We start from the raw sequence: 27038 nt of genomic DNA on the forward strand, positions 1-27038 counted from the left end.
CTAGGAATCACTTCTGTGCAGTTCCTAAAACAACCACCGTTTCTCTGGGTTTTCTCATCAATTGCAAGAAGAGCAATAAGAACTTAATCTGAAGCGTGTTCAGTGGAGCACCCACACGCCGAGAACGTTTTTTAATGAAGACACATTTACACGACAGCTCATCATCACCACCACGCACATTTTTAGAAAGTGATTTGGTCCTGCATACACCAGTTATTTTACAACATGACATGCACATACCTGTACAAACATACACACACACACCATTCTGAGCCTCCTGCATGTGACCCTTGACATCGTCCACCGTTACAAACAGTTTGACATTAAGCTTTTTTCATATTTGTTTGACATTTTTTTTAATCTAGAAATCTACAACAACTGCAACAATCATGTCATCGCCGTCACCTCTGCGTCCGATCCTCTCAAAACCACAACATCTAATTATTTGTGTTATTACTTGTACAGTGGTTTAATAGTAGCACCTGGTAAGGTTACAGTGTCCATTCAGCGTGGTGCAGATTAGTTCAGTTAGTGGAGATTATGGTACAGCAGTTAGTTATGAAGCCCTGAGGTCAGTCAGCCACATGAGTTCCACATCGTTTACTGTATGACGTCCGTCTGGGTCACAATGACGCCGGTGTTCACACTGTCGACGGCACGTTGGCACACACACACGTTACACACCGAAATACATACATCAAACATCATCCTATACACAAATTCATCAGCACGGGACAAGAGACAGTGGAGTTTGATTGGTTTCACAGCATGTGAGGATGATTTGAAGTGAACGATTCGACAGATAAATCACAGAATCTTCTTTTTATTTTTCTTCTCTCACCTGTCTTTGTTTACTCATGGATGGACTTAAATGAAAGACGTGAGTCATCGCTGCTGTTTGTACAAAGAGGCCAGATATAAGAAAAACCCAGACACTGTTGTAGTGTGACTCATCAAAGTCAAAGTACATATTTTTCCTTCATTTTCACCTTGTTTCTATCAGCCTAAATTTGATATTTGGATGTTAAACTTACTGATTTTTGTGGGCCAGTACTTTGCCCACAGCAACAAAACAAACATAACACATTTAAAAACAATATTTTATGAACAAGTAAGTGGACAGACAGACAGACAGACAGACTGCTGATTCTTAGCGAACAACAAGTGTGAAATATTCTGTGAAGCATCGCAGCAGGTGGTGTAAAAAGTGCAAAATGCCACATTAAAAAAATATTTAATGAATAAATAAAGGTCTTTATATAATGCTATATTTATCTAGTTGCTGTTATTTTCAGCCCACAGAGCAGGATATTATATTTATTATGCTTTTCAAATTGAATCCGTCATTTCAACTCCACTTGATATGACTCCACAAGGAACAGAAAGAAGCACTATCTTTATTCGATAATACTCTGAATTTAAAACTAAACCACCTTTTTTTTTAAATTATATATGTTAAAATATACATTATATAACTATTCTATATGAGTTAAATGTATGAGAGCAGGATGATAGATGATGAAAGTGAAGCTCTGCTCTTTCTGTGACTGGGGCTATAACAAAATTATCAGAAAAACTGATAAACTGTGAATATTCTGTCTTTTTCTTTCCTACCATATATAATTTGTTGCTATGTAACGGTGGCCTTGCAGATTCTCTGCTGCATGATTTCCATAATTTCTTCATTTTTGGTCAGAGATGAGAGTTAGAAGAGGACCCACACACACACACACACACACACACACAGGCATCCTAAGAATTCATTTTAAGGTTGTTGCGACACCTGCTTGATTTAGATAATTCCGATAATTCCACATGCTTCACGACTCATCATGCATTCAGTCTGCATGGCTGCTGTTTTGCTTTGAAGAGCTTACACATGACTACATGCCTTGCAGACACACTCAGGACAGAAACTGCTTTCTCTGCCTTTAACATGATGGATTTTCTCACTGTGTAAATGTCAGGAGTGGAAAACTGGTGCAATGAAATGGCAAAACTAACGTCAGGAACATTAAAGGTCACTGCAGTGTCCGGTATGTTTTTCTACATTTATCCAGATATTTCTCTTAAATGTCTGTTCAGCAGCTGATTACAACTCGTGATTACCATTTATAAGTCACATGATGGGTAGCAGTCGTATTTATGACAGGGAGGAGGGAGGAAATCAGGTCATGTGATCTACAGGGGCAGCCCATGGCTGAGAGGAAAGGAATTGGACTTGATAGTGGAGGGTCACATCCCAAATGTTCAAATCCTGGGACTAGTCAAGGGATTAGGGTGTGCAAAAACAATTAATTCTGATTCTACAGAGCAAGTTACGGAAGAATATTAGGGCCACATTTACAAAAATAAATGAATAAAACAGCATGAATTCTGAGATTATTAACAAAATCAGAATTCTGAGATGAAATAAAAAGTCAAAACATTAATATTAAAGTCAGAATTCTGAGATTATTGACAAAGTCAGAATTCTGAGATGAAATAAAAAGTCAAAACTATGAGATTAAAGTCAGAATTCTGAGATTAAATAAAAAGTCAGAATTCGGAGATTAAAGTCAGACCTCTGAGATTAAATAAAAAGTCAGAACTATGAGATTTATTAAATAAAAAGTCATTCTGAGATGAAATAAAAAATCGGAATCTATTATTCCATTGAAACCTGGACAATAGATGAACCATATACGTATTAAAAGTAGGTTTTTAAGCCTAAAGGTAAACAAACATGGCTGCTGTGTTAGTATCATATCTGGTATAGGTGCTATTATAGATATTATATAAGATACTTGTATGTGTTGCATTAGAGAGCAGAAATAACGGCCCTGCAAACTTGTGTTTGTACAAGACATGGTGACATCATTAGTGGGTGTGGCTTTTTTAAAACCACACCCAATATCAGAAGTGCAAAAAACTTTTAGGGCAGCAAACGATTCAGCTTCATGTATTAAAGGAACACTCTCAATAACAAATCAAATATAAATTAACATTTAAACATCAAAAAGAGAAGATCTCCTTCCACGATCAACAACAACATTGATCTTTTCAAGTGCCATTAAGCCATTGGTGAAAAACAAAAGTTGGCCTAATTAAAAGAGCATCAGTGAAAACCTCAGAAGAATGAAAACAATGGGATGGAAGCAGAGAGTTTGTTTTCTCATGCATAATTTAAACTCGGTTCAGCTTTTAAATAAAATCTTGGCATTTCATTTACAAAGAATTTTTATGTGATTTTTTTTAATTATTTTTTTTAAGTGTCAGTGTTGTTAATTATAATAAAGGGTAAGGTGTGTTTCAGGTTAACAGTGTGACCCCGGTGTGAGTAAGTTATCCACATCAAATGTTTTAAAGTGATTCAATTACAAATATATGACAAGGGTGACTCTTGTGATCATCTGACACACACACAAACTTGTTTTTAAATCTTAGTGAGGACAACTTAATGCATTCCCTAGCCCCTTTCCCTAACCTTAAGCTCACAATTAAGTGCCTAACCCTTAACCCTAAAACCAGGTCTTAACCCTGAAAAAGCACTTTAAGGTTCTGGGCCCAGAAAATGTTTTGAACCTCACAAAGATATAAATACAAATACAAATACACACACAAACTGGTTTCCGTCACTTCAGAGGACATTGCATTGACTTTAGTACTGGCCTAATCCTAACCCTGACCCCAACTTTAACCTCAGTCTAACTTTAAAACACGTCTTCACCTTAAAATGTAGTAACTTAAGTTATTTTTGTCCCCATAAGGAAGACAAATCCCTACAATGTGATAATGTGTAAACAGATTTAGGTCCCCACAACATAAGGAATACCAGGTATACACATGCACACACACATATATTCTTGCACAACATTCTTAGTGAGGACACTCATAGACATAATACATTCCCTACCCCATTCCCTACAATTTATTGAAACCCTAATCCTAAAACCAGGTGTGAACCCTAATCAGCCATTTTAAGGTGCGACAGAACATGAGGACCAGCCCAAAATGTCCTCATAAAGACGTATATACAAGTACACACACATACACACGTGCACAAGACGATCAGTGACGACAACAATGCCTTGGATGAGTGAAAAAGTAAAAAAACAACAACAACAACAACACAATCTCGACAAAGTGATGATGGACAGTTTGTAAACAAAATATACACAGACATACTCGATCCTTATTCTCTACATCTACATTGGAAATCTGTTCTGGTTTGGTTACAGTCATTTTATGTTCAGTCTTATTTCATTGGTGAAATCTTACATATATCTACATATATATATAACCCATTTAAACCCATCTACATATAGCTATATCTCTATTTTTCTGAGAAAAGTGTACACTATTATTGGACTAGAGAATAAAAAATAAACGGATAATCGAAGAAGACGCGCCGCTAGCCTCACAAATCTCCTCAAGAGTGTGAGACGGTGACGCGAGAAAGTGCATCACGAGTCCCGTTAAAGCCCCCCCCCCCCCATATTCGTACCATAATACAAATTCACACGTCCGACTGCAGCCGATGGAGTGAGCACACGACAATCGATACCTTTCACCTTCATGACTGCATGGCATGAGCAAAGCAAGTAACTGGACGAAAAGCCTCATTAAATCTACACATAGCAGAGCTGTCCGACGACTGTGAGTGGATATTCTGTCAGGAACGAGAGCTTGTTTCTCACTCGGCAGGACTAATTTGTTACTTGGCAAGAGATGTGCCACAGGAAGACGGGAACATTTGGTTAAAATTGTCCAAAATACTTCAATTTCTTGAGTGGGTAGAGAGCACATGTTCTTATAATCACCAAAGTATTATCACTGCACAACAGTAAAAAGCCCCCGAAGCCTCTTCTCTTAAATTTACGTTAACATCTGTTGTTTTGGGTCAACTACCTGCAGTGAATCACTCACTTTTTTTTTTTTACCCCTTGGATCTCAATCTCACCAAGCAACATTAACCCAAACCCCTGCCCACTGTTGCCTAGCAACACGGACTTACTGAACATTCAGTGAAGGACATTTGAATATGTTCTGACCTGTGGAGCCAAAGCTTGTCAGCTTGCATAAACAGCTAAACAGGAAAATGTGACAAGTTCGACAAGTGCTGTAGGTACAAAAGTGGGTTTCAGGTTACGTTTTTTCTTCTTCTCTCAGTGTGAAGATGCATTTTCTTAATAAATAAAACCAGGATGGCCATTTTTCACAGGCTTCATGACATTAAAAAAAAAAAACTCTTCCGGGCTCTCTGCGAGTCGGCGGGACACCGCTTTACGTCAAGAGTACAGCAGCAACACCACGTTTAGATAGGAAACAGCCACACATTTACATCCTCAGGCTCAACGGCGCGCACACAAATGGCAGTTCCGCTTGCTAAATAAATACACACCAACAAAAACAAACAAACAAACGCACAAACAAAACCCACCTGGAGCAGAGTTCATTTTCACACTGGACAAAGAGAACATCACAATCCAGATTCTTTATGCATGCAGCGTGTGATCACACCATAGTTCTGCTTTTTTTTTTTTTCTTTTACGAAGCTTTTCTGACAGAGTCGTGTGAGTGTAAATGTGAAGAGTCGCGCGGGGAGATTTCAAGGTCCACATCGATTATTTCACACTTTGAAAAGAGAAGAAACTCGAGGCTGACATCATTAAATGGTGAATTTGTTCGTTTCCCGCCCTTCATCTGCCCGTGGAATCGCTCCCGCTGACAAATCCTTAGTGGATGATCCGTGTGGTCAGAAGATGAATTGTCTCATGGCTCATGTTTCTCTGATGTGTAGCATGTGTAGCTGTGTTTCATGGACATGGTGCAGTACCACAGATAACTAGAGGAAGAGAGACGTCGGCTTGGCACCGCTTCAGTATTATCACATTAACACAGAAACGCAGAGTCTATGCAAACGCAATGATGGGTGTAAATATGTGTGTTTGTGTGGTTCTGAGTGAGTATGTGTGTCCCCCTTGTCCTCCTCGTCCTCACTGTGTGGGTGAGCAGTCGTCCAGATCCAGCAGCTCCCTGACCAGTCTCTCTCCAAACTGCGCCCGGCTGTAGCGCTTGACAGCGTACGCGTCGGACATCTTGTAGAGGATGTACGCGTTGTTGATGGCGATGCTGATGCTCAGCCAGAACACCTGCTGCCAAGTCTTGTTGGGCTTATGGAAGATAAAGTACCTACGGGAGAAAGTGTACATGTCTCTACTCCAAAGGTTGTAATTTAAATGAAGTAATAAAAGTAAAACAGTCTTAAAGCAAAGAATTAGAAGTAGAAGAAGAGAAAGATGATGAAGAACAACGTAGAAGAGGTAGAGGAGGAAGACGACAAAGAAGAACTATTCTCAACAATTCTCAACATTGAGTGTAAAAAAATGATTTATCTTTAAAACACAAGATCCCAGTGGGAAGTGAAACACTATGTTTTGTTGCTTATGAATTATATTTTTATTTGTACAAGAATTACAAATAAAGAGAGCAAGAGTGCAGCCTGGGTTTTGTATATAGTTTCACATACTTGCTGTACTTGTCGTCGTATTTGCAGATGTAGCTGAGGTGAGCTGCAAAAGCCTCGACTGCCAGAGGACACGGAATCTCCCCACTTTTCCTCTTAATGATCAAACCTGTGACAAACACACAAACTGAGAGTGAGCAGAGAGGGAACAAATTCTCTCCAGACCCTCTGGTCATCTGGTCAACAAACAGACCAGGCAAAGAGAGAGAGAGAGGGAGAGAGAGACACAAAGGTGCGCCGTGTTTTTCTTTTCTCCAGTCTTTGTTCTTTGGTGCCTGCAGAGCGGCTTTGTTTAAAGGGAATTCTTTTTTTCAGCAGATATTCAGGCTTTGCGCAGCAGGAGACATGAAAGTGTAACAAATAACATCAACGATGGCTCTGTTTCCCCGAAGTCCCATTAGAAAATGAGACAGAATGTACCACCACCACTTCTCAGTAAAAAATTGCACACCTTGACAACTTGTTAAAATTGTTGTGAACAAAGTTGGGAACAATGTACAAGCAATGTTTCATTCTCACACAAATGTCTTCTGACTGGAAACTGAAGGTTGTAATCTGCACTAAAGTCTTCTTTTTCCAGTCAGAAAAGGCAGTTTTATGGCGAAATTAAGGGGCAAACATATTCTTAAGATATAAAAGACTAAAGCAGGCATATCATTTATTAAGTAAGCTTAATGTTACATGGCTGAAATTAATAGTTTTGCTGATTCTTGGACGCTGTCTACGTATCAGCATCTAAACCATCACACTTCCTGAAACTTGAATTATCAGCGTAAGAATAATAAAGAATATTTTTCAATGTTCTTTATGTGCTACATAAATAAGAAGAATTACACTGTCTAATTATTATTGATGGGACGGCTAAACTATTTTTCCACTCTTCCAAGTACTACTTGCACACACGCACACACACACTCAAAGAAATCAATACAGTTTAACTGATCTGAGGCTTCACTTTGGCACTCTTCATTCTCAAGCACACGCTGAAATCATTCAACTTGTTTTAAAACCTAACACATCTTTTAAATTGAGAGAGGATTATACTGTGAGAGCAGGAGATCATGATCCTGTTGCTTCCTGGAACAGGGTCGTTACAGATTACCAGCTCTTGGTAACTATGCTTACTAGTTACTGCATTTGTGCATCAATGAATAAATCAATGGAAATGAGAGATAAAACCGTGTTGAGTTGGGGAGGTTATAGAGTTTTTACCTTGTTTAGTTGGGGGATACGCATTGGTGAGGAACCTGAAGTGTCCCTTGTTGTACCAGCTGATCAGTGACATGCTGCCTTTCATCATCACCCTTGATTGGCCGCGCTGTGCCGGCGTGGAGCTGCAGACCAGCATGTCCTGTGGTAATCCTGTGCAGTCGCTCTTCCTGGTGCTCAGCAGACCACAGCAGTAGATGTCTGAAGATGGATGGAAGACGGAGACGTGTTAATATTTGCACACGTACACGTGGAAGTTCATATAAGCCTGTATAGTTTTTAAAGAAAAAGAAAAATTAACAAGCGAAATGAGAAATCAAATTAAAGTTTTCATATTATCACTCAATAATAAACAATTAGTAGATAAAAGTCTTCGTTTTGGTGCCTTTTAGACAACAAACTAAACTATGATTTCTTTGTAAAATTTTGGACGACATACTAAACTATGATTTTTTTGTCAAAATTTGGACCACATACTAAACTATGACCTTTTTTGTCAGATTTTAGACGACATACTAAACTATGACTTTTTTGTCTCATTTTGGACGACATACTAAACTATGACTTTTTGGTCAAAATTTGGACGACATACTAAACTATTACTTTTTTGTCAAAATTTGGAACACATACTAAATATGATGTTTTTGTCAAAATTTGGACAACATACTGAACTATGACTTTTTTGTCAATTTTCGGACGACATACTAAACTATGACTTTTCTTGACAAATTTTGGTTGACATACTAAACTATGACTTTTTCGTCAAAATTTGGACGACATACTGAGCTATGACTTTTTTGTCAATTTTCGGACGACATACTAAACTATGACTTTTCTTGTCAAATTTTGGTTGACATACTAAACTATGACTTTTTCGTCAAAATTTGGACGACATTCTAAACTATGACTTTTTTGTCAAAATTTGGACGACATACTAAACTATGACTTTTTTGTCAATTTTTGGACGACATACTAAACTATGACTTTTTTGTCAATTTTTGGACGACATACTTAACTATGACGTTTTTGTCAAAATTTGGACGACATACTAAACTATGACTTTTTGTCAAATTTTGGACGACATACTAAACTATGACTTTTTTGTCTCATTTAGGACGACATACTAAACTATGACGTTTTTGTCTCATTTTGGACGACATACTAAACTATGACTTTTTTGTCTCATTTAGGACGACATACTAAACTATGACGTTTTTGTCTCATTTTGGACGACATACTAAACTATGACTTTTTTGTCTCATTTAGGACGACATACTAAACTATGACTTTTTTGTCAATTTTTGGACGACATACTTAACTATGACGTTTTTGTCAAAATTTGGACGACATACTAAACTATGACTTTTTGTCAAATTTTGGACGACATACTAAACTATGACGTTTTTGTCTCATTTAGGACGACATACTAAACTATGACGTTTTTGTCTCATTTTGGACGACATACTAAACTATGACTTTTTTGTCTCATTTAGGACGACATACTAAACTATGACGTTTTTGTCTCATTTTGGACGACATACTAAACTATGACTTTTTTGTCTCATTTTGGACGACATACTAAACTATGACTTTTTTGTCAAAATTTGGACGACAAACTAAACTATTACTTTTTTGTCACATTTTGGACGACATACTAAACTATGACATTTTTGTCAAAATTTGAACGACATACTAAACTATGACTTTTTTGTCAATTTTCGGATGACATACTAAACTATGACTTTTTTGTCAAATTTTGGACGACATACTAAACTCACTTTTTTGTCAAATTTTGTACGACATACTAAACTATGACTTTTTTGTCAAAATCTGGAGGACATACTAAACTACGACTTTTTTGTCAAAATTTGGACGACATACTAAACTATGACTTTTTGTCAAATTTTGGACGACATACTAAACTATGACTTTTTTGTCTCATTTAGGACGACATACTAAACTATGACTTTTTTGTCTCATTTTGGACGACATACTAAACTATGACTTTTTTGTCTCATTTTGGACGACATACTAAACTATGACGTTTTTGTCTCATTTTGGACGACATACTAAATTATGACTTTTTGTCAAATTTTGGACGACATACTAAACTATGACTTTTTTGTCGATTTTCGGACGACATACTAAACTATGACTTTTTTGTCAAAATTTGGACGACATGCTAAACTATGACTTTTTTGTAAAAATTTGGACGACATACTAAACTATGACTTTTTTGTCTCATTTTGGACGACATACTAAACTATGACGTTTTTGTCTCATTTTGGACGACATACTAAATTATGACTTTTTGTCAAATTTTGGACGACATACTAAACTATGACTTTTTTGTCGATTTTCGGACGACATACTAAACTATGACTTTTTTGTCAAAATTTGGACGACATGCTAAACTATGACTTTTTTGTAAAAATTTGGACGACATACTAAACTATGACTTTTTGTCAAATTTTGGACGACATACTAAACTATGACTTTTTTGTCAATTTTCGGACGACATACTAAACTATGACCTTTTTTGTCAGATTTTGGACGACATACTAAACTATGACTTTTTTGTCAATTTTCGGACGACATACTAAACTATGACCTTTTTTGTCAGATTTTAGACGACATACTAAACTAAGACTTTTTTGTAAAAATTTGGACGACATACTAAACTATGACTTTTTTGTCTAATTTTGGACGACATACTAAACTATGACTTTTTTGTCAAAATTTGGACGACATACTAAACTATTACTTTTTTGTCAAAATTTGGAACACATACTAAATATGACGTTTTTGTCAAAATTTGGACGACATACTAAACTATGACATTTTTGTCACATTTTGGACGACATACTAAACTATGACGTTTTTGTAAAAATTTTAACGACATACTAAACTATGACTTTTTTGTCAATTTTCGGACGACATACTATACTATGACTTTTCTTGTCAAATTTTGGACGACATACTGAACTATGACTTTTTTGTCTCATTTTGGACGACATACTAAACTATGACTTTTTTGTCAAAATTTGGACGACATACTAAACTATAACTTTTTTGTCAAAATTTGGAACACATACTAAATATGACGTTTTTGTCAAAATTTGGACGACATACTAAACTATGACATTTTTGTCACATTTTGGACGACATACTAAACTATGGCGTTTTTGTCAAAATTTGAACGACATACTAAACTATGACTTTTTGTCAAATTTTGGACGACATACTAAACTATGACTTTTTTGTCAATTTTCGGACGACATACTAAACTATGACCTCTTTTGTCAGATTTTAGAATACATACTAAACTATGACTTTTTTGTCAAAATTTGGACGACATGCTAAACTATGACTTTTTTGTCAAAATTTGGAAGACACTAAACTGTGACGTTTTTGTCAAAATTTGGACGACATACTAAACTATGACGTTTTTGTCTCATTTTGGACGACATACTAAACTATGACTTTTTTGTCAAATTTTGGACGACATACTAAACTATGACTTTTTTGTCTCATTTTGGACGACATACTAAACTATGACTTTTTTGTCAAAAATTGAACGACATACTATGAGTTTTTTGTCAATTTTCGGACGACATACTAAACTATGACTTTTCTTGTCAAATTTTGGACGACATACTAAACTATGACTTTTTGTCAAATTTTGGACGACATACTAAACTATGACGTTTTTGTCTCATTTTGGACGACATACTAAACTATGACTTTTTTGTCAATTTTCGGACGACATGCTAAACTATGACTTTTTTGTCAAAATTTGGAAGACATACTAAACTATGACGTTTTTGTCAAAATTTGGACGACATACTAAACTATGACGTTTTTGTCTCATGTTGGACGACATACTAAACTATGACTTTTTTGTCAAATTTTGGACGACATACTAAACTATGACTTTTTTGTCTCATTTTGGACGACATACTAAACTATGACTTTTTTGTCAAAAATTGAACGACATACTATGAGTTTTTTGTCAATTTTCGGACGACATACTAAACTATGACTTTTCTTGTCAAATTTTGGACGACATACTAAATACTATACTATGACTTTTTCGTCAAAAATTGGACGACATACTAAACTATGACTTTTTTGTAAAAATTTGGACGACATACTAAACTATGACTTTTTTGTCAATTTTCTGACAACATACTAAACTATGACCTTTTTTGTCAGATTTTAGACGACATACTAAACTGACTTTCTTGTCAAATTTTGGACGACATACTAAACTATGACGTTTTTGTCAAAATTTGGATGACATACTAAACTATGACTTTTTTGTCAAAAATTGAACGACATACTGAGTTTTTTGTCAGATTTTTCATGAGACGTATAAGTTCAGTTGTCATATGTTACTCTACTATGACTGGGCTGTCTCACAAAGGGCTTGAACCCATAATCCCTGGGTTGGGAGTCCAGTGTCTTATCCATTAGGCCACAAGTGCCTAGAGTTGCTGTGACACATGTTGTTTTTTTTGTCAGATTTTGGATGACATACAAAACAATTACTTTTTTGTCAATTTTCGGGCGACATTCTAAACTATGACATTTTTGTCACATTTTGGACGACATACTAAACTATGACTTTTTGGCTCATTTAGGACAACATACTAAACTATGACGTTTTTGTCACATTTTGGACGACATACTAAACTATGACTTTTTGGCTCATTTAGGCGACATACTAAACTATGACGTTTTTGTCACATTTTGGACGACATACTAAACTATGACTTTTTTGTCAAATTTTGGACGACATACTAAACTATGACTTTTTTTGTAAAATTTTGGACGACATACTAAACTATGACGTTTTTGTCAAAATTTGAACGACTTACTGAACTATGACTTTTTGTCAATTTTCGGACGACATACTAAACTATGACATTTTTGTCACATTTTGGACGACATACTAAACTATTACTTTTTTGTCACATTTTGGACGACATACTAAACTATGACTTTTTTGTCAAATTTTGGACGATATACTAAACTATGACTTTTTTGTCAAATTTTGGACGACATACCAAACTATGACTTTTTTGTCTCATTTTGGACGACATACTAAACTATGACTTTTTGGCTCATTTAGGACAACATACTAAACTATGATGTTTTTGGCTCATTTAGGACAACATACTAAACTATGACGTTTTTGTCGAATTTTGGACGACATACTTAACTATGACTTTTTCGTCTAATTTTGGACGACATACTAAACTATGACTTTTTTGTCAAATTTTGGACGACATACTAAACTATGACGTTTTTGTCAAAATTTGAACGACTTACTAAACTATGACTTTTTGTCAATTTTCGGACGACATACTAAACTATGACATTTTTGTCAAATTTTGGACGACATACTAAACTATGACTTTTTTGTCAAATTTTGAACGACTTACTAAACTATGACTTTTTGTCAATTTTCGGACGACATACTAAACTATGACATTTTTGTCAAATTTTGGACGACATACTAAACTATGACTTTTTTGTCAAATTTTGGACGACATACTAAACTATGACTTTTTTGTCAAATTTTGGACGACATACTAAACTATGACTTTTTTGTCAGATTTTAGACGACATACTTAACTATGACTTTTTTGTCAGATTTTAGACGACATACTTAACTATGACTTTTTTGTCAAAATTTGGAAGACATACTAAACTATGGCGTTTTTGTCACATTTAGGACGACATACTAAACTATGACGTTTTTGTCTCATTTTGGACGACATACTAAACTATGACTTTTTTGTCAAAATTTGGACGACATACTAAACTATAACTTTTTTGTCAAAATTTGGAACACATACTAAATATGACGTTTTTGTCAAAATTTGGACGACATACTAAACTATGACATTTTTGTCACATTTTGGACGACATACTAAACTATGACTTTTTTGTCAATTTTCGGACGACATACTAAACTATGACCTTTTTTGTCATATTATAGAATACATACTAAACTATGACTTTTTTGTCAAAATTTGGACGACATGCTAAACTATGACTTTTTTGTCAAAATTTGGAAGACACTAAACTATGACTTTTTTGTCAAATTTTGGACGACATACTAAACTATGACTTTTTTGTCTCATTTTGGACGACATACTAAACTATGACTTTTTTGTCAAAAATTGAACGACATACTATGAGTTTTTTGTCAATTTTCGGACGACATACTTAACTATGACTTTTCTTGTCAAATTTTGGACGACATACTAAACTATGACTTTTTGTCAAATTTTGGACGACATACTAAACTATGACGTTTTTGTCTCATTTTGGACGACATACTAAACTATGACTTTTTTGTCAATTTTCGGACGACATGCTAAACTATGACTTTTTTGTCAAAATTTGGAAGACATACCAAACTATGACTTTTTTGTCAAAATTTGGACGACATACTAAACTATGACGTTTTTGTCTCATTTTGGACGACATACTAAACTATGACTTTTTTGTCAAATTTTGGACGACATACTAAACTATGACTTTTTGTCTCATTTTGGACGACATACTAAACTATGACTTTTTTGTCAAAAATTGAACGACATACTATGAGTTTTTTGTCAATTTTCGGACGACATACTAAACTATGACTTTTCTTGTCAAATTTTGGACGACATACTAAATACTATACTATGACTTTTTCGTCAAAAATTGGACGACTAACTGAACTATGACTTTTTTGTAAAAATTTGGACGACATACTAAACTATGACTTTTTTGTCAATTTTCTGACAACATACTAAACTATGACCTTTTTTGTCAGATTTTAGATGACATACTAAACTGACTTTTTTGTCAAATTTTGGACGACATACTAAGCTATGACTTTTTTGTCAAAATTTGGATGACATACTAAACTATGACTTTTTTGTCAAAAATTGAACGAAATACTGAGTTTTTTGTCAGATTTTTCATGAGACGTATAAGTTCAGTTGTCATATGTTACTCTACTATGACTGGGCTGTCTCACAAAGGGCTTGAACCCATAATCCCTGGGTTGGGAGTCCAGTGTCTTATCCATTAGGCCACAAGTGCCTAGAGTTGCTGTGACACATGTTGTTTTTTTTGTCAGATTTTGGATGACATACAAAACAATTACTTTTTTGTCAATTTTCGGGCGACATACTAAACTATGACATTTTTGTCACATTTTGGACGACATACTAAACTATGACTTTTTGGCTCATTTAGGACGACATACTAAACTATGACGTTTTTGTCAAATTTTGGACGACATACTAAACTATGACTTTTTTGTCAAATTTTGGACGACATACTAAACTATGACTTTTTTTGTAAAATTTTGGACGACATACTAAACTATGACTTTTTTGTCAAATTTTGGACGACATACTAAACTATGACTTTTTTGTCTCATTTTGGACGACATACTAAACTATGACTTTTTGGCTCATTTAGGACAACATACTAAACTATGACGTTTTTGTCGAATTTTGGACGACATACTTAACTATGACTTTTTTGTCTAATTTTGGACGACATACTAAACTATGACTTTTTTGTCAAATTTTGGACGACATACTAAACTATGATGTTTTTGTCAAAATTTGAACGACTTACTAAACTATGACTTTTTGTCAATTTTCGGACGACATACTAAACTATGACATTTTTGTCAAATTTTGGACGACATACTAAACTATGACTTTTTTGTCAAATTTTGAACGACTTACTAAACTATGACTTTTTGTCAATTTTCGGACGACATACTAAACTATGACATTTTTGTCAAAATTTGGACGACATACTAAACTATGACTTTTTTGTCAAATTTTGGATGACATACTAAACTATGACTTTTTTGTTTCATTTTGGACGACATACCTAAACTATGACTTTTTTGTTTCATTTTGGACGACATACTAAACTATGACTTTTTTGTCAAATTTTGGACGACATACTAAACTATGACTTTTTTGTCTCATTTTGGACGACATACTAAACTATGACTTTTTTGTCAAAAATACTATGAGTTTTTTGTCAGATTTTTCATGAGACGTATAAGTTAAGTTGTCATATGTTACTCTACTATGACTGGGCTGTTTCACAAAGGGCTTGAACCCACAAACCCTGGGTTGGGAGTCCAGTGTCTTATCCATTAGGCCACAAGTGCCTAGAGTTGCTGTGACACATGTTGTTTTTTTTGTCAGATTTTGGATGACATACAAAACAATTACTTTTTTGTCAATTTTCGGGCGACATACTAAACTATGACATTTTTGTCACATTTTGGACGACATACTAAACTATGACTTTTTGGCTCATTTAGGACGACATACTAAACTATGACGTTTTTGTCAAATTTTGGACTACATACTAAACTATGACTTTTTTGTCACATTTTGGACGACATACTAAACTATGACTTTTTTGTCAAATGTTGGACGACATACTAAACTATGACGTTTTTGTCAAAATTTGAACGACTTACTAAACTATGACTTTTTGTCAATTTTCGGACCACATACTAAACTATGACATTTTTGTCAAATTTTGGACGACATACTAAACTATGACATTTTTGTCAAAATTTGGACGACATACTAAACTATGACTTTTTGTCAAATTGTGGACGACATACTAAACTATGACTTTTTTGTCAAAATTTTGACGACATACTAAACTATGACATTTTTGTCACATGTTGGACGACATACTAAACTATGACGTTTTTGTCAAAATTTGAACGACATATTAAACTGACTTTTTTGTCAATTTTCGGACGACATACTAAACTATGACTTTTCTTGTCAAATTTTGGACGACATACTAAACTATGACTTTTTCGTCAAAAATTGGACGACATACTAAACTCTGACTTTTTTGTCAAAATTTGGACGACATACTAAACTATGACATTTTTGTCAATTTTCGGACGACATACTAAACTATGACCTTTTTTGTCAGATTTTAGACGACATACTAAACTATGACGTTTTTGTCAAAATTTGGAAGACATACTAAACTATGACATTTTTGTCAAAATTTGGACGACATACTAAACTATGACTTTTTGTCAAATTGTGGACGACATACTAAACTATGACTTTTTTGTCAAAATTTGGACGACATACTAAACTATGACTTTTTTGTCAAATTTTGGACGACATACTAAACTATGACTTTTCTTGTCAAATTTTGAACGACTTACTAAACTATGACTTTTTGTCAATTTTCGGACGACATACTAAACTATGACATTTTTGTCAAAATTTGGACGACATACTAAACTATGACTTTTTTGTCTCATTTTGGACGACATACTAAACTATGACGTTTTTGTCAAAATTTGGAAGACATACTAAACTATGACATTTTTGTCAAAATTTGGACGACATACTAAACTATGACTTTTTGTCAAATTTTGGACGACATACTAAACTATGACTTTTTGTCAAATTTTGGACGACATACTAAACTATGACTTTTTTGTCTCATTTAGGACGACATACTAAACTATGACGTTTTTGTCTCATTTTGGACGACATACTAAACTATGACTTTTTTGTCTCATTTAGGACGACATACTAAACTATGACGTTTTTGTCTCATTTTGGACGACATACTAAACTATGACGTCTTTGTCAAAATTTGGACGACATACTAAACTATGACGTTTTTGTCAATTTTCGGACGACATACTAAAACTATGACTTTTTTGTCAAAATTTGGACGACATACTTAACTATGACATTTTTGTCACATTTTGGACGACATACAAAACAATGACTTTTTTGTCAATTATTGGACGACATACTAAACTATGACTTTTTTGTAAAAATTTGGACGACAAACTAAACTATGACTATTTTGTCAATTTTCGGACGACATACTAAACTATGACCTTTTTTGTCAGATTTTAGACGACATACTAAACTATGACTTTTTGTCAAAATTTGGAAGACATACTAAACTATGACGTTTTTGTCAAAATTTGGACGACATACTAAACTATGACGTTTTTGTCTCATTTTGGACGACATGTTAAACTATGACTTTTTTGTCAAAATTTGGACAACATACTAAACTATGACTTTTTTGTCAAATTTTGGAAGACATACTAAACTATGACTTTTTTGTCTCATTTTGGACGACATACTAAACTATGACTTTTTTGTCAAAATTTGGACGACATACTAAACTATGACTTTTCTTGTCAAATTTTGGACGACATACTAAACTATGACTTTTTTGTCAAAATTTGGACGACATACTAAACTATGACGTTTTTGTCAAAATTTGGAAGACATACTAAACTATTACTTTTTTGTCAAAATTTGGACGACATACTAAACTATGACGTTTTTGTCAAAATTTGGAAGACATACTAAACTATTACTTTTTTGTCAAAATTTGGAAGACATACTAAATATGACATTTTTGTCAAAATTTGGACGACATACTAAACTATGACATTTTTGTCACAATTTGGACGACATACTAAACTATGACTTTTTTGTCAATTTTCGGACAACATTCTAAACTATGACCTTTTTGTCAAAATTTGGAAGACATACTAAACTATGATATTTTTGTCAAAATTTGGACGACATACTAAACTATGACATTTTTGTCACATTTTGGACGACATACTAAACTATGACGTTTTTGTCAAATTTTGGACGACATACTAAACTATGACTTTTTTGTCAAATTTTGGACGACATACTAAACTATGACTTTTTTGTCAAATTTTGGACGACATACTAAACTATGACTTTTTCGTCAAAAATTGGACGACATACTAAACTATGACTTTTTTGTCAAAAATTGAACGACATACTATGAGTTTTTTGTCAGATTTTCCATGAGACGTGGAAGTTCAGTTGTCATATGTTACTCTACTATGACTGGGCTGTCTCACAAAGGACTTGAACCCACAATCCCTGGGTTGGGAGTCCAGTGTCTTAGCCATTAGGCCACAAGTGCCCGGAGTTACTGTGACACATGTTGTTTTTTTTGTCAAATTTTGGATGACTAACTAAAAGATAACATTTTAGTGCACTTTTGGAAGACATACTAAACTATGACGTCTTTGTCAAAATTTGGACGACATACTAAACTATGACGTTTTTGTCAATTTTCGGACGACATTCTAAAACTATGACTTTTTTGTCAAAATTTGGACGACATACTTAACTATGACATTTTTGTCACATTTTGGACGACATACAAAACAATGACTTTTTTGTCAATTTTTGGACGACATACTAAACTATGACTTTTTTGTAAAAATTTGGACGACATACTAAACTATGACTATTTTGTCAATTTTCGGACGACATACTAAACTATGACCTTTTTTGTCAGATTTTAGACGACATACTAAACTATGACTTTTTGTCAAAATTTGGAAGACATACTAAACTATGACGTTTTTGTCAAAATTTGGACGACATACTAAACTATGACGTTTTTGTCTCATTTTGGACGACATGTTAAACTATGACTTTTTTGTCAAAATTTGGACAACATACTAATCTATGACTTTTTTGTCAAATTTTGGAAGACATACTAAACTATGACTTTTTTGTCTCATTTTGGACGACAAACTAAACTATGACTTTTTTGTCTCATTTTGGACGACATACTAAACTGACTTTTTTGTCAAATTTTGGACGACATACTAAACTATGACTTTTTTGTCAAAATGCGGACGACATACTAAACTATAACTTTTTTGTCAAAATTTGAATGACATACTAAACTATGACTTATTGTCAGTTTTTGGACGACATACTAAAACTATGACTTTTTTGTCAATTTTCCGATGACATACTTCTATGACATTTTTGTCACATTTTGGACGACATACAAAACAATGACTTTTTTGTCAAAATTCGGGTGACATTAAACTATGACTTTTTGTCAAAATTTGAACGACATACTAAACTATGACTTTTTGTCAATTTTCGGACGACATACTAAACTATGACTTTTTTGTCTCATTTTGGACGACATACTAAACTATGACTTTTTTGTCAAAATTCGGACGACATACTAAACTATGACTTTTTTGTCTCATTTTGAATGACATACTAAACTATGAATTTTTTGTCTCATTTTGGACGACATACTAAACTATGACTTTTTTGTCAAAATTTGGACGACATACTAAACTATGACTTTTTCCTCATTTTAAAACGACATACTAAACTATCACTTTTTTTTCTCATTTTGGACGACATACTAAACTATGACTTTTTTTGTCTCATTTTAGACGACATACTGTACTAAACTATGACGTTTTTGTCAAATTTTGGACGACATACTAAACTATGACTTTTTTTGTCAAATTTTGGACGACATCTAAACTATAACTTTTTTGTCAAATTTTTTATGATATAGCTTAGTATGTCGTCTAAAATGTTATAGTTTTTGTCGTTTAATATGTCGTCCAGAAAGTCACAAAAATTAACAACTCAACTTAGTAAGTACACTGCAGTCTTTCCTTTTTATAGACAAAATTATTGAAGCACTGTTTTAAAAAGAACAAAACACAAATGATATACATATTTTATTTACAGATTAAATAACCAAGAATCTCACTTGCACTGACACATTAATTTGCAATGTTTCGGTACAACTTCATCAGGCAAATAGTTTGTTAAAGGTAAAAAGCCATTTAAGTCAAGCTAATATGTTTGCCACTAACTATTTGCCTGATGAAGGTCTAATACTACAGTATAATACTAGAGTGGAATTCTTTGTTTGCAGTTTGAATCCTTATTTTCTTATCTTGTCTTTCTTTTCTTTCTGGGCAAAAATGCTCTCAACTGTGAGTATTTGTTGTTTTTTATTATCTTGTGTGATTTCTAAATGCATATAATAGTTTTTTTTTTCCAAGAGAAAAAAAGATTATGTCAGGGTTTTCTGATGGTTTCAAACCTCCCTGCAGGAAATTATGTGCATGAACTGTGCTTGTCACACAAACCTCTGCTACAAAACCTATAGAACAAACTACTGTCAATTGTTCATCCCTCGTTCTCATTTCTCTGCAGACATTTCTCTTTGTCTTACATGGACGAGCAGCTGTGAAACAATCCCGTTGCTGACTGCTGCTGCCGATTCCTAATTTGGAGAATGATTTCTATCTGCAAGTCGGTGCCCTCGGTACGTGCTGCAGACTGGAGCTGGCTAATTATGTCTGCTAATTAATCCAGAATGATACGTTTGCAAAAGAAGAAAAGGAAAAGTTGAACAGTGTGCGGAACAAACTCAGAGCTAAATGGGTTCAGCTAGAAGACAGAATACTGATTACATCTCTGGACGTTTTTCTTTTTCTTTGAGTTGTCAAAAGGCATTTATGATAAAAAACCTCTGCTAATGATGTTTTAAAATGAACTGTATCCTTCACTAATATTCATCCTCTGTTATTGTGACATGACAACGTTGTCACCACATCTGCTTTTATAATGAAAGAAGAAAACAGGTCACCGAGAAGGATTCAAATGTGACTTATGCTTTTATAACAGAAACTGGCACTGGAATTATGAGCAAAACTATTTACTGCACATAGTAAAGTGAAATAGATCGACTTTTTCCAGCGTAACATCTAGTTATTTCATAAATAATGGAAACATGACTGAATGAGTAAACGTCAAGCTCACAAACAATTAAATCTAAAATCTAAAACACAATATTGGTTAAATCTGCCGTGTGAGGTGATATTTTTTCTGTCAAACTCTTTTCTTTGAGTGGTTTTAAACCCATTTGTCAACTTCCTGTCCTGCTCCTGAGGGGAAAAGCATTTATTAGATGACAGATAAATGTTGCACTAGGGCTGTAAACTTCCTACGATACTACTGTGAAGTCTTATTCGAAGGAAAACTGCCGGCTGCCTTCTTCGCTCTGCTGTTTATTCAGGGGACTCAATCATCACAACATGATTAAAAACAGACAAAAATAGATAAGAAGTGCAAAAAATGGAAGGGGAGGCGATGACAAGAGAGAATTCAATATGTACAACAAAGCAGAAAACAAGGTAGGAGAGAACATGATGGAAGGAAAACATAATACACGTTTGTTTTTTTACCTTGTTTGCTGAATTCGGTGAAAAGGCTGAGGCTTGTGATGGATGGCCCGGTGAAGATGATGGTGTTTTTCCCGGAGATGTTCTGGCAGAGCTGCTTGGCCACAAGGCTGTGGAGCTGAGGCTTGTTCTTCAAGGTGGCGAGACCATCCGTACCTTGGCCCTCCTTAAGATGGACAGAGATCTGCAGAGAGGGGGGAGGAGGATGATGGACATTATTATTACATGTTACGTAGATGAAACATGCAGAACTTCAGAATCTAAATATTAAGCTCTTTGATGGATCCTAAACCCTGCAGCGGCTGTCAAAAAAATCCAAAAAAAAGTCCTCAGCTCCACTCCGAACACATACCCTGGTATAAACATATTTCTGATCCCCCCCCCCTCCAGCAATGTACAGTATATTGAATAAACTTTATTCGCCGCCAAATTTTGAACATGTTTGTTGAAAATAAATTGGCTCCTTAAGGAGCTAATTATGAAGATGACATCTCGGTGGCTTAATACAAAACTCCGTTAATATTGAAGTATGAAATATGAAGTATTAATATAATAATTTAATGCTGTAATTGTGACTCTCTTCATATGTTATATATAAAGAGAAGTCAGTGGCCACCATTATAGTGATTTGAGTTGATTCCCTCATAAAATGCACTAAAATATACAGTGATAAAAATATTTGGCTGCATGTTGATGCAAATGAAAATCCATAAAGTTTACACCCAGTCTGTTTTTATTTACTTGCAATCATATCTTGTACTTTTTCCGGCTGTTTACTTTGGAGTCTGTGCACACTTTTTTCCCTTGTGCTTCCCCTGTGTTTGGTGTTTTTCTAATTAGTGTCTGTGAAGTTTCTTCGTCATTCAGGTCATTGTGTTTTCAGAATTTAAGAAATAGGCAACTGGACAGTTTTGTTATGTCTAATAGTATATAATATACGTTTTTAGTACCCGGTGTTGGTCTGACTTATGTTTCTATTAACTCTGACTTCTGTCTGTTTTATTATTGCTCTGCATTCCTAAGTAATGTTGTTCAGTTTTGTCATATTCATTTTCTTTTCTGTTTTTAGGGTGACAACTACAAATGAAAAATAGCCTCTTGGCAAACTGCAGCACATTTAAAGATGTGTTTATCAGTGTGCACTGTTTGCTTAGCTAGACCAACACATAAAATACAAAACCGAAAAGACATAAAAAAAGAAATAGTTTTTCTTAGATTAAAATATCAGACTGTGGAAAATGAATGTTACCACCATCAGGCCATTAGAGCTGTTGAGTTACAGTGTGTTCCTCTGGTTCGTGGTGCACTGAGCTGCACTTCTTAGCTCAATACACTGATTCATGATGCAGTGGAAGAAAAATCTTTCAAAGGAAACATGAATAATGAGCTTGGCCTCAGAACGACCAGAGCCAGTATCATATAAACACACACAAACACAAATGTAAACCCTGTTGCTGTTGTTCATGAGCTGAATGGCATTAACCTAATTAGGCTGAATCTATGTCAGGCGTGTAGCTACTACACTCTGCTCATTCTGAGTGTTTGTGTGCTTGTGTTTGTGCATCCCTGTGTGGTGCACTGCCTAATGGAATCTCATTGATTCACTCCATTAACTTGTTAAATTTCTTAGATTTTTTTCCTCCCTCAACACAATTCATTTACAGAGAGAAGATCTCAGTGCAGACTCACGTCAGTGGACTGGTAAAGACTGAGACGCTGCCAAATGGCACCAGTCAGTGTGAATGCTAATGCTCATTTATGAAATGGATGGGATGATGGGAAATGGATTTAAAGTGTGTGTAAAACAAAAGCAGAGATTATCCTCGTCACATATTATATATGTTACACAAAGTGGCTGAGAATATGGGAAAAATATTACATTGTGGAAAAAAGCAATAGCTCCTCAATTGTTATAACAACGTAAAAACCTCCTGCACGAGATAGTGGAGATGTTTTTGTCCCAAAATGTGTTTTCTCTTGACACAAAATATGCACAGAAAAGCTAGAAGAAGCAGTACCACTGATAGATAAAGAGGGAGACAGAGAGCAGGACAGGTGTTTTATACAGTATGATGCTAAACTGTGATGAAAATGGTGAAAATGTTGTTTTTTGACATGTTTTTAGGACTCATCAGTTAGCAACTCCTCCACAGTGTAACACAATTTACCAACTTTTTTTAATCATTCAAACTTAACAACATAGTAACACATCTTCCTTTGGGGTGACAGAGTCAGAAGTGTTATTTTATTTATGACTTTAAACCCACTTTAAATGGCTGTAACTCAGTCTGCGATGCTTCTAGTGCACCAATTGTTTTACACGGGAGCGAAGGGATGGAGGAGAGTTATCACACAGCCGTCTGTTTAATGTGTGTGCCAGCTTGAAGAGCTTGAGATAATGGACACCTCAGTGTTTGAGGTTAAAATAAGATTTACTACCTGATAGAGACAGAGAGAGTTGGTTTACCAGAACTATGAAAATAAAAGAAAGAAAGAAAAACGACCAAAACACCGTACATGTGAGGAAGCAATTATTCCTCTGACAAGATTGAGGTCTCACAATAATGAGGACACTGGTTCTAGAAAGATATGTTGAATTTTTAATGTGATTATTCATCGCCATGTGCGCCACTAAAATTACTTCTGCTGAGGGAGCAGGAATCTCAGAGACACATATTTCAAAATAAAAATGCATATCGGCAAGTTTTATATGCAGTTAGTATTCTACCATACTGCTGAAAGTTTAGCCAGTGTGTTTAGCCAGTGAGGCTGTGTTTGTAAAAAAAGATGTGTTTTCAGAAGTGATTTAAAAGATGTCACAAGGATGAATGCTGACAATTTAAAAACTCAAGGGGACAAATGACTGCTATCTCTTAATATCAACATCAATAATGCTAGGCAAATCAGTTTGAGAGCTGTGGTTTATCCCTTCAGAATGATTTCTTTAGAGGTGTGAACAGGTCTTTTTGTCAGCCCTGCAAGTTATTGGTGTCAGAGTGGTGGTTCAATGCATTTATTAAAAGTGACTTTATTATTTGTAGTGATGACAAATAATAAAAGAAGGTGCAATACAGGAGCTCTGGTAGCTGATGTAACACAATCCCTGGAACCAAAACACCATTTCAGCAGGAAGCTGGGATGTTTAGATCCATAAATGTATGTAGGGTTGCAACTACCGCATTAATCGAGTACTTGTTTGGTCCGTACAAGGTCAGAAAATGTTGAGAAATGTTGATCAGTGTTTACCGGGAAATTTTGATGTTCTCAAATGTTATGTTTTGTCCACAAACCAAAATTATTCAGTTTTAAAGATTTCTTTGTTATATGGAGCAAAGAAACCAGAAAATATTCACATTTACCTGTCTAGTATAGGCCTTTCGCCTTATGTCAGATGGGATTAGCACCAGCAGTCCAACGACCCTCATGTGGACGATCAAGCGTTATACGATGAGATGGATAATTGTGGTGTTTAAGTTTTCTCCAGTGTAGGATGAGGGTAAGTTTATCAAGTCTGGAATAATTTAACTTCGGCTGTTTTACACTATAGGGGTCGGATATATTCAGCCTGTCAGGTTCTGCGTAATATTGCTCGATCTCCGTGGTTTTAAAGTGTGCAGTGAAATTTTGCAGCTTTTTTCCAGAAGTATTTCCTGCCACCATGGTGGTGTAAACAACCCTAGTCATGTAACATCTGCAGCTCTATTGGAGATGTGAAATGAGATGTGAAATCAGTCGATATGAAGACCTTCTTTGAAAACTTGTTTCTTGCAATTTGCACATATAAAAGATTTCTGGCAAGAAGACTAAAAACAGAAAATACATTTTAAAACACCCTCAAAGGAAACGTGCAACTTGTTCTTCTCGCTCTCACAGTGTTTTTTTTTGCTTCCCTTTTACTTTGGCTCAAAGGACAACATATTCTACCACATGCACGCGCACACACACACGAAAACAAAGAGTACAGTGCGCTGCTACCTGACAAATGAATCCGGTGGAGGTGCACTGTCGAACCCAGAGGCTGAACTTCCTCTTCTTCCTCTTCCTCAGCTCTCTTTCTGTGCAGGTGGTAATGAACACTGGATCCTCATCTATCAAGGGTTCATGGAGAACCTAGAAACACACACACAAGACACACAATGTTAAGTACAACAAGTGTTAGTGGAGTCAAGTATGTGTGTGTTTGTGAGGGATGGTGATTACATTCTTCAATGTAATGTTGTAATGTTGAAGAATAAATCAGAGATGATGGTAAAAAAAATGGCCTATTTGTGGTTAGTATATCATGTTTCTTCTTTAGCCGATGCTGATTATAAGATATCAGTGCAGCAGATGGCAAATAAAAAATACCAATTTTTTTCTGATAAATTATTAAGCTTAATAATAATAACAAATGCTACACAAAATTACTTGAAGAACTTTGTAACTGGATACATGTATTATGATTATTATTACACTGCTGTGCACTTACAGTATTTATTTAAATATATTATTTAAATAAAAAACAACGTATAAACCTAATATTAAACACATGAAAAACTAGACATTGTCAAATAAACTGTCGGATGAAAAGTGTTTATTAAAATGTGTAAACTTAACATAAATAAGCAATAACCAGCTGATTATATAAATAATAATTAGCCAATATTCCAATTGCCTATATGTATAAAGCTAAAGAAAATGTGCTGACAAATTAAGAGGTCTACTTTTATTGCCTTTTAAGACATGACAATACAAACTACTGCTAAACTGGAGATTACTCCATATCTCTGTGGTTACAATATAATTCTTTCAGCAGAATGGATAAAAAGATGCAGAGCAGAAACGAAAGTGGGGTTTGGAAGAGCAGGTAATGTGAGTGGCTGCTGCTCGGACGGCTCGTTCTAGTTAATAGCCTGGCAGCTGACCAACAGCTTTCTATTAGGACTGAGAGCAACAAGTAATTTGCCAGTCAAATATGAGGTTATAGATACAAGTGGAAAAGGAATGAGGTTATCTCGCCTCTGGATGGATGACATCACTCAAACCCTAATGGCCTTTTAAAAAAATATCTAGCTGTGGCTGCTACACATTAGCACAGCACTAACTGCAGTCTCCTTTTATTGTTCGGATGCTTCTTTACATCTTACCCTACAATCACTGAAAACTGTACATTTGTAACTAACTGCCAGACCCTTTGCATGGGTGAACAAAAATCCCGTG

The 27038-nt window shown here is 34.8% G+C and overlaps 1 protein-coding gene across 1 annotated transcript in view; it reads right to left on the minus strand.

The window, feature by feature from the left end:
• Nucleotides 1–98: 98 nt before the first annotated feature.
• The window catches only part of pgbd5 (piggyBac transposable element derived 5), a 39998-nt gene continuing 13058 nt past the window's right edge, over nt 99–27038 (minus strand). The window contains exons 3-7 of the mRNA XM_058652078.1: nt 25815–25949; nt 21843–22023; nt 7721–7918; nt 6512–6617; nt 99–6174 (exon numbers count right to left, since the gene is read on the minus strand). Coding sequence (XP_058508061.1) covers nt 5979–6174; nt 6512–6617; nt 7721–7918; nt 21843–22023; nt 25815–25949 — 816 coding nt within the window. The 3' untranslated portion in view covers nt 99–5978. The remainder of the gene's footprint in view (nt 6175–6511; nt 6618–7720; nt 7919–21842; nt 22024–25814; nt 25950–27038) is intronic.

Source organism: Solea solea, chromosome 15, assembly GCF_958295425.1.
Source record: "Solea solea chromosome 15, fSolSol10.1, whole genome shotgun sequence".
Classification (NCBI taxonomy): Eukaryota; Metazoa; Chordata; class Actinopteri; order Pleuronectiformes; family Soleidae; genus Solea; species Solea solea.